The 13,358-nt window shown below is 31.4% G+C and overlaps 1 protein-coding gene across 1 annotated transcript; it reads left to right on the top strand.

Annotated features, from left to right (window-relative positions):
* Positions 1–14: 14 nt before the first annotated feature.
* Positions 15–11,970, top strand: LOC111709295 (uncharacterized). The gene is made up of 12 exons (XM_023482925.1): positions 15–478; positions 546–626; positions 1,025–1,072; positions 1,985–2,115; positions 2,538–2,607; positions 5,309–5,376; positions 6,575–6,691; positions 7,916–7,959; positions 8,619–8,701; positions 9,003–9,088; positions 10,434–10,535; positions 11,694–11,970. The coding sequence occupies exons 1-12, from the start codon at positions 407–409 to the stop codon at positions 11,818–11,820; spliced, it is 1,029 nt and encodes a 342-aa protein (XP_023338693.1). The 5' UTR covers positions 15–406; the 3' UTR covers positions 11,821–11,970.
* The last annotated feature ends 1,388 nt before the right edge of the window (positions 11,971–13,358 follow it).

Below are 13,358 nucleotides of genomic sequence, written 5' to 3'. Positions count from 1 at the left end.
GTTTATAAAAGATATAGAGAGAGAGATACTCAAAAAATAGAAAGTTTTATTGTGATTATTAATAAGAATAACAAGAGATTACCATGAGTCATTAAATTTTATACATTGATAATTGGGCTGAACACAGAATAAGTTGGAATCATACTGGATCCAACAGATATTGAAAATAGTGATAGATTGAGCTCAACATTTAAAGAAGAAATCCTAGACATATTTTATTACTTCTCTGACACAATTCAAGTGGTTTTTAATATCAGCTTGAGTTTTATCACAAAGCCTTTTACTCTTCTTTTTATTCTTCTTAGTTGCAGTATATATAGGTAGAAGAACGACCTAGTCACTACACAATTTGAGTGCAAAAATCAAACTGAACTACAGGTTGTTTATCATTTTTCGTTTTCAGATAATGAAAAACTCATTTTGCAAGAAAATTAAAATGGAATCATTGCTTATCATATTTTTGTTTGTTTTTTTATTTGTAAGTATTTTTTTTTTACTTTTTTATATAAATATCTTTACATATATAACTGTACATGCTTATTCAGGGTTGGGCATATTTTCAAAGTTATGAAACACCTTACCAAGAAGAAAGTTTTGCTCTAAGAAACTTTCAGAAAGTTGATCAGGTAAAATTAGTTTCCCAATTTGTAATGCTTTTTCAATGGACTGAGTATTAAGTAAGGCACAATACTCTAAAAGTTGCATGAACGGTAAATTTCATCAACGATCTAAATTTTTGATAATTGATGAAAATTCTGTTAACGAACTGAAAGAACCACAAAGTTCTTGTTGTCATTTGGGTCTATTGGCTTTTTTGTTAATCTAATTAAGTAAGCCTGTACTGTTGTGGACTGACAAAAAAACCCTTATATTCCAGCTCCAGGCATAAGTGGACTATTTAACTAGAGGGTATTATAAATATGATAAATAGATAACTGTTTGCTAACTGTCTATTATAAAACAAAAGGGGAAATGTTTTAATTCAGAAACATTCTGAATTTTTTCTAATTATTTTAATGTTTAGGATGAAATCGAGTTCTACCCTAACGTGAAACCAATCTGCAATTCTACCATAGGGATAAATATATATTTTAGTCTAAGAGAAAAAAACGTAGATAAATTGGAAAAATCGTTTTAAATAAAGGATGCATTAATTTATTAATTTGAGATGTGTACAGAAATAAAGTACCTCGGTCAAAGCAAGGAACGAGAAAGGGAAAGGAATAAATAAATTTTAAAGCTTTGAAAAAATAGGAAATTTGCTGACAACGACATGAATCCTTCCTTAACAATTCTTTGATATTCTTCCCAAAAAAATAGATCTTTCAAACCAATTTTTTTTAAAAACAATAAAAACTATTGTCCAAATTTTCTTTTTAGAAATTTTTTAATTTTGTAATTCTTAACAATATTCTTGGTAATTTCAGATATACCATAGAAGCGGTACCCAGCATTGACAGTGTCCATTTGTCTTTATTTCCATAGTGAGGCTTTTCGACCAATAAAGTTATTTACATGGAATGTTCGAAACTAGGCAAAGACAACCTTCTAAGTAGAAATTGTTTATGCAAGGGATTCATACACATTACACACTGAATTTATACAGTAAAGGGTTACCCACAAATGATAACACTTCAGAGATGACTGTACATATCCTTTACTGTCTGTTTTCTTACATTTACTGTTCCCTGTAACTGTACGTAAATTTGCCAAATCATTTAATAAGCTATAAAAGATTTAGAAGTTTTTTATTCACACTAACACTGAAGCGAAAGCTCAAAGGAGTTCCAAACAAGCAATGTTGAACAATAAGACAGAGAGAGAACATACACTGCCTGCTCAAAACTCCTTTGAGCTTCTGCCTCAGGGTTATTGAGAATGAAAAACCCTTAAAACTATAAAGACGACATCTAGTGTCCTATCTGTTATTGTTAATTAATCTATGATGTTTATTAAATATCTGATTTATATCTGAGATATTTATATAGTGAGCGCATATTACAACATATCCAGCAAGCATTCTCCAGCTGAGTATTTTGAATGGATTACCAATTTTCTCTCATTAGTAGATTGTATGGTTGTCTTTACTACACCAGACAATGCTAACATTTTTAGGTAAATATGTAATTGTAATCTAAAGTGAACCTACATGCAAAGATGGTAGATGTACAATAATAATTTTTTTTAAAATGAAAAAAAACTATTGTTTTTTCTGATCAAAAATTATTTGATTCTAATATTCTCTCCGCTTGTTATTAAAAGAAATGCACAAGTCACTTTCCCAGAGAAACTACCTCCAAAATAAAATAAACAGTAACAAAAACAAAAAAAAGAGTTTGAAATTGTATTTGATCACCCAAATCGGGCATTGCCATCTCTGCATGGAGGATCACTTGAAATTACACTTACAGTCCCTTTAAATCTAGTCATAGCAATTACATCATCTGAAACTTGACTTCATAATAAAAAAGAAAGAACAGAGACAACAATTATTCCACTTTTTTTCTGGATATCACTGTATTTGTAAAACTTTATAGGAAGTTGAGAGATCCAAGTCGTCCATTAGAAATACTAATCCAACCTTTTGAAAACTTCTATGTTTATAAGGTATAAATAAAAGTTTTGATATTAAACTTAAATTCATTGATAATCTAAAGGAAATATTGAGATTGAATCTGATATCGAGAAGTATTTGAACTAAATAGTTGAAAATAAAAACTGATTAATTATACTCTGGATGCGCTGCCATTTACAGAAACTGTTGCCTCCATAGCAATGGACAGTCAATATCTGATAATGATAAAGGTAACACAGCTTACTGAGGTTTTATTGTTGGTTTGGATTTAAGGAACAATGCATCTAATTCTCTGAACTACTGTGAAGTTAGTTCTTACCATTCACCATGACAAGATCTGAATTTTTGTGTGTGTGCGCGGTCATCTAGCACTAATTATCTATAGGTTCATATCATGTTTACATGCTTTTTGCTACAGGACTTGGTTTTGAGACTGAAATAAAACTCAAAACATCTAGTTTTGGTAATTCTAAACCTTTTAGTTGAAATTGTGGTTATACTGAGAAAGGAGATATCAGAGCTCAAACATGAAACAGCAGAAGCAAGGATGACCTAGATGAAACAAAGCAGAGACAATTAAAGGGAAACCTTATCTTATCTTGCCTAAAACCAACCCCTTGAGATTCAATCCATCATTTAAACTGATAAGCAGTTTGATAGAATTTCCATCTTTGCTCACTGCCTAGAGCTAGTTAAGCAGAAATTCAATATAGAAATACCTGAAGTAGACATCCAAGCATGTTATTGGCTCCCAAATGGATCGGTTCTGCTTAAAAAATGGCAAAGAGGCCCAACTTCAGCCTGGAATAGACTTTTGGCTGGAATCAAGATGGGGGAAACAAGGAATTCAAGCTGTTCATAAATTTCCAGATGCCAGCTAGAAGATACTTCCATTACATTCCCAGCTGCTTCCTTACTATGCTCTGATAGCTGTTCTCACAATCTTAGTGGTTCAGTTCCATAAACCACAGGAGATGAATCCCTTGATGATACTGAGGAGTCTGATGATACATATTCCTGCATAATGTTAGCTGTCTGTTAACTGTCTGTTAGCTGTCCTTTGTTTCTGTATTTTGCTTTGACTCGGAGAACAAAGAGAGAGAGGACAGAGAGGGATTGTAATATCCATGCTTTAAATATTATATTGCCCTCTGTTCCAACCCTTCTGCTGAGTACCCTCCCTCTCCCTTATACTCCCTCACCTCCTCCTTACCTTTTTCCATATTTAACATCATCATTGTGTTTAAAATGTACACTGTATGTTTTTATCTATTTCCAATTCTCCTTCTTTTATAGTGGGCCAAACAATTAAAACAACCTACTCTGGTTAGGCAGGTCCAAACTACATAGTAAATTGTGATTTTTTATTTGTATTATCACGTGCTTTGTAGTTAATTAAAATATGAATATATAATTAGTCATTATAGTTTCTTTCTCTGAAGATATAAAGAATACAACTCACTGAAGCTCCCTCAGTAGATTTTTCAGGTTTGGTATTGAAAAAAAACTGGTCTACCAGATTAATGAAACCAGTATATAAAGTTTCTGAAAGCAAAATAATCAATTATGAGGCAATTTAATGAATTTGAGTAATAAATAAAACAAATGTAAGAATAGATATCTAATATATAAATTACAATATTGAAGTACAATCCATTGTGGTAAATTCTTCCATCCCAGGATTCCAGAACTACCAGTGATGAAGAATAATGACCTGCATCCCGCAGGACAATACCCTCACTTGTCAGCTGTTTAAAGCAGAACAAATCCTTCCTCCTCTCACCAGCAACATTGTCATTTCATATTCCTACAATTATTTGAGGATTTTGATTGCCAATTTACTGTTACATAAGAAAGTAACCACCCAAAAGGGGGGTACAATATTCAAGTCTTGCACCAGTAAAAAAACAACAAAATAGTTTAACATTTCCATTGAAAGTGAAACAAATAAAAGGAACAAAGAAATAAAGCATGTAGATATACTGCTACTACAGTTTCCTTGAATCCACAGATTGGGTTTCCTATAATCTTCTTCATCCAGAGCCACAGGTTGGGTTTCCTGCGTGCTCAGTGATGGGTTTCCTGTACTTTACTCCATTCAGAGTCCCAAGTTTGGGTTTCCTAAGATCTACTTGTATTCTGGGATGGAAAGCCATCTAGATCCACAGGCTCAGGTTTCCTATGCAGACCTTTGTTTAACCCATGGATAGGAGTATATCCGAAGTTCTGTCCCTGAGATTGACAGCTTCTCAGGACTCATATAGTCTGTTATGACACCATGAGGAGTTGGGAGAATTTCTTAATACTCTACTCCACAAGAGGGCTGATCCACATCTGATCCTTACTTGGCTTATCCCAGGCCAAATTCTCTCATATGGCCACATGTTTTTAAGCGTTGACCTGGAGATTTCAACTCTGTATGGAGAAAACCATTGTATTCTATACAAGCCTCAATGTTTCTACACCAGGTCATTCTCGTGTTAAGCTCGGGTTTTAAACCATCAAATCGCAGGCACATGATCAGGGCCTATTTACCAACCAACAACTTCACTTTAGTTTTAACAGCAGTCGTGGCAACCTATGTTTCATCCATACTATTGAGTCTATGCTGGTTACAATTACAACATTTACAGTATATTGAAGCCATTCAGAGTATCTAAGATGTAATTTAACTACCCAGTTCAACCACATAATTTTTTTTATCTTCAAAACCTGAAAAAAATAAGTTTTTAGGAATATGATCAAAAAATTTGGGATTTCCAAGCTACTATAGACAGAGAGAAACATGTTGGACATAACAAGTAAATAGTTTCTTAACCCTATTGGTTTGCTAACATAGAAAATGTTTGAATATTAAAGTTAGCAAAAATTATTTGAATGTTTTCTAAGCTGAAATATTTTTTTCATCTTGAAAAGTTCAGAAAAACAAGGTTTGAACCGACTTTTTGAGATAAAATATAACGTTTTAGCACTCAAATTACAATGTAAATTGTGAAAAATTTTCAAAAATTTAATATGCGATTTAAACATTCATATATGGTTTTAGATTTATAATTTCCATGGTTAGATTTTTTGCTTAAAAACAGTTTTATCTTTTAAGAAATAATTATATTTTTAATTTGATATTTCAAAGCTTTATAAGGAGAAAATTGGTAAAAACAACTTGTCTGTACCAAAGAACCTAGCATCCATTCATATTCAAAATGTTGCCACATACGACTTGAATCGTAAAAAATAATAAAAAATATTATGAACTACCAACTAATGCAACAAAATATTATCGATGATTTTAGGTTGTAATACTTGAATTGTTTGGAATTAATTAATGTTTTATGATCCCAGTCCTATGTTGCAACTTTAAGAATTTTTATCAAGGAGTATTGAATATAAGGGAGATGGAAACAATGCGAACCGCCATATCATATGGTTATCTATGCTTTACAGACGGTACTCCATTTGAAAAAGAGTTTATAAAGGTCGTCTTTTAATTTTTTAATTTTGCTTTTTATTGTACCCTATTTAATAAAACGATATTTTTTATATTATAAAGAAATATGTTTGTAATGTCAATATTTTTGCATCCCAAAATAATGTGTTTGTTCAGTGTTATTCAGCCTACTTTTTTTCACTGTTCAATGTATGCAATAACCTATTATTTTGGTAGGATGGTCCGGGTCGTTTTCATCTCCCTTATATACGATACTCCTTGATTTGTATGGACACTAGTAGCAGATAGTAGCAAGATTAGTCGTGATCAAAAGTGCCCATACCCCCTTTCAATTTTCGCGAACACTACCTTTAAGTAGCTATGATCATCAAAGATGCTGTAATTGCAATTACAAGAGTTTCTGGTTAAAATATGAACAAGCACTCAATTGTCAGTTAGAATAAAAAGGATAACTCTGACAGATTTGATCAGACCAAATTTTAAAGGGTATGGTTGTCAATCAGAATCTACATAAATGACGTCCAGAGTCTCTTTAATGTTTATATATATAGAAAGGTGTACTGGGTATGGAATGAAAAGACAAATTTTCTAAAACTAGCCTCGCAATGGAATATTTTTAAATCAAACTATTTTGTTTGGGTTGATATAGGATGTATCAGACATAACAGGTAAAACTATTTAATTAATAATATTATAATTCAAAATAATAACCTTAAATGGGACTGTCAACATAATTTTAAGTGACCCTCCCTGTAAAAATGGATTTGCAAGATTTACAACGGTTCCCTGTAAAACTTCTTTATCTGGAAAAAGAGTTATTCCGTTAAGTTTCCTTGTTTGTCAATACTGAATGAATAACTTTTGTTAATTGAATTAATTTTCAATTTTCAGGTAGGACAACAAGAAAATCTTCAGTGTGTTTAAACTGCAAATTAGACATGCATGTTTCTTAAAATAGTGTTAAAGTTAATGAAAAACAGTATTTTCAAAATTGCATATATTGATGGACTTATTCACGAAATCAATAAATATAACGCAAAAACAAGATACAAGATACTTTATTGAATAAAATAATGAGAAATGCGGTTAAATGGTAAACATGTATACAGCTGCACATCTTGGTCACAACGATCAGCTCCACCTCCGCTCAAGCCTGTTCGTCCATGACTAACTACTCTCTCCTCCTTCACTGACCATCTTGTGCAGATCCTTGAACCTTAGTTTCAGGAATCCCAGGTGGAATCCTAAGACAGGGATTTCCGAGGAAGCTTGGGCCCCATTTTGGCAGGATTCTATAAATATCACGCGCCTCTGCCCCTTTAGTAAAAGTAAATTCAATCTATTTGAAGCATAAAGTCTGACCGCGTCAACCTTGTTGCACCGGCTAGTCCTGTCCATAGAGCTAGGTACAGTACAAACTAGGACCAGAAAGTTTGACCCGGCTCGGAAATTCAAATGTACTACGGCTGCCCGTGATATCCCTAACCACTAGTGATAAACAAAACTATGATAAAAGGGGGTATATATTTCTCCTTTCACAAAAATCATCATTATTTGACATCTTTTACAATAGAGGGTTACTCCTAGATAAAACATTAATTATGTAACACTATAGTAAATTGTGAGTTAAAAAATACTTCAAACTGAAGAGAAATATTGCAATGAATCAATAGTAAAGATTTGCCAGTTTTTATAAAATCAATTGTGAAAAAATTTTAGCTAAGATTCTTTGTGGATTAAATCATACAAATAATTACTGCCCATTTATTTGGAATGGACCTTTTTGTTTTTTGATGAGAACAAACTTGTTATAACAATTGCACATTTTGTAAAAATGTTTTTTACCTTCGAAAACACTTGACAAATTTTTTACAAAATGATATTATATTTAGATTTAACAATATGCAGCTGATAAATCACTTACCATCTAACCCAGGTACAATTTTGACACTGCAGAACATATTTAACTCCTATGATAATAATGTCTGGATACATATTTTTGCCTTTAAAAATAATAGTAAATATTCTTATAAATATTTAACATATAACTGACAGAAATATACTTTTTTTCGATCAAAAATACTAGCATTTTTGATCCAAAAAAATAACTTTTAGGTATATATACAGTTAAATTTTTGGCTGAGAAATGTTTGCATTTTTGGATAAAAAATAGTTGTATTTTTGTTTCTAAAATTTTATATTTTTTGTTTAAAAAATGTTTTTTTAGATAACAAATGTTTATATTTTTGGTTAAAAAACGGTTGTATTTTTTAAAGAAATGATTTTATTTTTGGTTAAAAAACAATTATCTTTTTTTAAATTAATTGTTATATTTTTGATTAAAAATGGTTATGTTTTTGGTTGAAAAATAGTTATATTTTTGGTTAAAGAAATTATTGTATTTTTGTCAAAAAATTAGTTAAATTTTCGGTGTAAAAATAACTATATTTTTGGTTAATAATGGTCAAATTTTTGGTAAAAAAATGGTTATATTTCTTGGCTAAAAATGGTCATATTTTTGGCTAGCTATATTTGTGGTTAATAATATTTTTAGTAGTAATATTTTTGGTCAAAACATATTAATAATTGCTGTAGGTGTGCTTTTTCTGAAAGTTCTAAACTTTACTGAAAATGACTTGATTTTTGAAAATGGAGTTTCAAATGTTGATTTTGGGCAGGTATATAAAAAAGTGTATTGTTTAATTCTTTATTGATAATGAAGAAACTTTAAATATGAATGCATGTCTACTACAGTCATTAAAGGGACTAAAGTTATAATTTCAGGTAATCTTCCATTTAAAGATGGTTAAACAATTAATTAATTATTAAACAACGGTACCCTTGAAACCTTAAAAGCCACCATTGAGAATTGGACATTCCATGCTGTAAGAAGTTTATAGTCACTTGAAATTGCGTTTACTGTTCTTTACTTTAGGTGGATAGAATAGGTGCTGGGGTGTTTACTGTTCTTTACTTTAGGTGGATAGAATAGGTGCTGGGGTGTTTGGAGGAAGCGCTGACCAAATCTTAAAATGGCACAAAGCCTATTATTCAACTCTACAAAGGTTAAACATTTTTATCATTTATTATTATTATTTTCACAAAAATATTTGCTTAACTAAAATGCTTCATTTTTATACAAATTGGTCTTTTAAGACTATTTCAAGATATTTACAAGATATAAAATGGAGTGCATAATAATGCTTGGTCTTGTTAAAGGGAGTGTTCGAAAAAAATGAAAGGGGGTATAAGCTTAATGCGATATAAAGCGCCTTTGATCGCTACTAATCTTACTTCTATCTGTGGCGTCTATAAGGAGAAACTTGTTAAAGACGTCTCATACCGAATAACTTAGCGCCCATTCAAAATCAGAAAATTGCAACATACGAATTAGACCGTATAAAATCCATTTAATTTCAAACAAATCATTCAGACAGTACAACCTATAGTCATCGATTATCTTTCGCCACATTTGTATGTAGTTTATATTTTATAATATTTTATTTTTTTTTGAAAAAGTTTTAACTGATTTCGAAAAATGTGAGTGGTCCGCGGCATTCTTAGATAGTTGTGCAAGCCGCAAGAGATATAATCAAATTCAAAACAAATTAATTAAAAAATATTATAAAATATAAACTATATACAAAAGTGGCGAAAGATAATCGATGACTATATGTTGTAATATCTGAATGATTTGTTTGAAATTAAATTGATTTTTTACGGTCTAAGTTGTATGTTGCAATTTTCTCAATTTGTATAGGCGCTAAGTTATTCGGTATTAGTCGTTTTTAACAATTTTCTCCATATAGACGCAACAGATAGAAGTAAGATTAGTAGCGATCAAAAGCGCTTTTTTATCGCATTAAGCCTATACCGCCTTTCATTTTTCGCAAACACTCCCTTTAAAATTAAACTTTAAAAATTGTTACTCAAATTGATTCCTGAAATTTTCTCATCATAGAAAAAATCGTACTCGACCATAAAAATTTATCAAATTAGAAAGCTGAGCTGAGGGTTTATGTAGATTTGTGCATGAGAACATATTACATATTGCTGCTTAGATGTGTGCATGAGAACATATTACATATTGCTGCTTAGATGTGTGCATGAGAACATATTACATATTACTGCTTCGATGTGTGCATGAGAAAATATCGCTTAGATATGTGCATGAGAATATTTTGTGTAGATATGTGAATGATACAAAACTTGTTTAGATATGTGCATGAGAATTTATTGGTTAAATATGTGCATGAGAAAATATTGCATATTGTTTAGATCTGTGCAAGAACATATTGCATATTGTTTAAATCTGTGCATAAGAACATATTGCATATTGTTTAAATCTGTGCAAGAACATATTTCATATTGTTAAGATCTGTGCACAAGAACATATTGCATATTGTTTAGGTATATTAATGAGAACAGATTTGCAGGGAAAGAACAAAATATTATGGCTACAACTTGTATAGAGAATGATGTATGTCTTATCCTAGATGGAACTGACTATAGGTACAATTTATGGGCTATAACATAATCAGTATGCCAAAATTTAACCCTCAGAGAAAATATACATGAAAAAAATGTTTTTTTGATCAATTTGTATTTGGATTGTTTTTCTGTTATATTTTTGCTGAGGATACAAATTTTGCATATGTTTTATAGAATATTGTTCAGAAAAGATTAGATTTTAATCTTTAGAAAGTGAGGTGAAATATTTTCTTGCCTCATGTTATGAACACAATTAAGAATATTTTAATATTCCCACAAATCAAATATGGATGTGGAAAAAAAGGTTTTATAGTCCGAAAGATAAAAACAAATGCTAATAATAGTAAAGTGAGAACCTGAAAAAGCAAATCACATGTTTTAAAACATTATTTGAGGCGAATATTTTTCATTGCGTTAAAATTTTACTTTTTAAACATGTCCTAGAACTCCTAGGAGAAGTTTTTAGAAAATAGGATATAACCCCATTCTTAAAGGATTTATTCATCGATAATTTCTCTTAAAATAAGCATAGCACGTTGCAAGAAAACCAGCCATTTCTATTATTTTAGTTAATATTAATATAGTTATTCGTTCTTTTTTTTTAAATTATCTTTACTCAATCTAAAATTTAACACCTTTTTAAATATTATTATTATTGCTATATTGGACAATCAAATGTCAGAATAGAAAATCCAATGTAATGCAGAAGGTTACAGCCAACCAGGTTATAGTGTATAGAGTGATGATGTACGCTAATCCTTTGCTAATTTAATAGGCCATAAACTATACTGAGAGGGTACTGCATATTTATTTATTTTAAGTTAATTCTGGCCTAACCTATAGTATATTAATATTAGAAAACAGTTGTACATTACAGCTAACTGAGCACACAGGTAGAGAACTATCATCCCCCCTGGTAAACAGTTGTAAGTGTACAGTACAGCTAACTAAGCACACAGGTAGAGAACTATCATCCCCCTGGTTACAGCCGTACAGTTAATAGTCACATAATTATATATATTTAGAAACTCAGAAAGAAGGACTACTGACAGAACTGACAGTATGCACAATTTATTTCACAAAGAGTTTTAATTTGAATGTAACACTTTGTTTTATTACAAATAGCAGAAAAGTCATAGCAACCAATTTAGATTTTAATTTATGTAATTACTATTTCAGATGGTTTCTGCTGCATGACTACTATTTGGGACTGTTGAAAATAGAACCAGTTTTAATGAATCTCACAGAATTTAAGTTGAAATCTATGGATATTGGATTTACTGAAAATCCACCGAGAGATGAATAAAAATGATCTAAGGAGGTGGTCAGAATCTAAGATTCAACCATAAAGGGGATCAAAAATTGTCAGAACATTTAAATAATAGGCTTTATTTATATATTAATCTCTACTAATATTTTTGTATGGTAAATATATTGAATAAATAAATAAAAATGATTTTAAGTATTTTGAATTGATTTGTTTGCAATCAAAAGTATGAAAAGTAGTAATAAATTTTTGCAATTTTAAAAACTAATTTTTTTCAGTTGTGATTTCTCCACAAAACAGACTTGAGCTTTTCTACTGTGTTAGCCAAAGTGATTAAAAAAAGTAAATAAGAACTTTAGTATAAAAGTCCAAGGACAAAATGTCACTAGAAAACGTTTTGGACTCCTGGGACTTTTTCTCAGGACAAGAGATATCAGGAATCAAAGTCCTGAAGAAAACATATTCGAGGAAAGAAAAACCTAAAAAAGCTGTAAAATAAATGTTGTGCTTAATCTTCTTGAAAAAGCCCTACCTTTTTGTTGTCTTCCTGAATTTCAAAGGTTCAGGTTCTCTGTCCTCCCTTCTCAAAAGCCTGTATGTGACTATTTCTGGCTAACCAAGAAGGGTAATCCTACTCTGCAACCTGTAAGGTCCTCCTGTAATCTATACTGACCAGCAAGCTGTGGCTGCTTTGTCAGCCCGCCTGAAAGTATCTAACTTTCAAGAGCTTGCTGGTTAATCCGTTCTGACCGGCCCAACGCCCTGGTCTCCAGGTCTACTGATATGACCTGCAGACCGGCATGGCTGGTACAGTCAACCTTTATGACCTTCACCTTAAGCAGCCATCCGGGCCGGACAGTTTGGTTGACCGGCCCTGTTGGCAGCTCCCTTGAGGACCCAGAGAGAAGAGATGGTGTTAAACCCTCTTCTGAATGATAGACATAGAGAATGGAAGGAGGGTGGGCGGCTGTACTTTTCCAATACCACGATGATAATGACTCCACGATGTGTGTGAATCAATGCGCAATTTTACTGTGTATAATTCTCTACTCTATCCTCTCCTTATTTGTTAATTGTTGATGGAAGACGACAACTTAGGCTGCTTTTTCACATTCGTTAACACCGTTCAACGTATTCAGTACAAATGTGCAATGCACCCAGTGAACAGAACTGGGAAGAAAAAGAAATACTAGTTCAGAAAAAGCCGACTGTAAAGTCCACTATAATATGTCAGATAAATGTCAACTTTTTTTTTAAACAAAATGTTTTTTATTTTCGTAGGGATAAATGTTCTTACAGGATTTACATGTATAATTCACATTGTTTTAAGATTACGAAAGATGATTTATAAATATATATGGGCTATAGTATCAAAGCAGTTTATATAGTTAATAAGATTTTAGAACCAAATCATTGGTTTATAGGATTTACGAGTCTGAAAAATTAGCATGGTATCAACATGAGGATAATTTTTTGCATATTAGAATCCGTGTTGGAAAGTTCATGTTTAGGTTACTCTGTTACTCGAGTGGAAAAAGTTCCACTCTTTCTTTTGGTAACTAGTCAATTTGACATTT

Source organism: Eurytemora carolleeae, unplaced genomic scaffold (assembly GCF_000591075.1).
Source record: "Eurytemora carolleeae unplaced genomic scaffold, Eaff_2.0 scaffold943, whole genome shotgun sequence".
NCBI classification, from domain to species: Eukaryota; Metazoa; Arthropoda; class Copepoda; order Calanoida; family Temoridae; genus Eurytemora; species Eurytemora carolleeae.
Note: the sequence above shows the minus strand (reverse complement) of the source record. Positions and strands in the feature narration are given on the sequence as shown.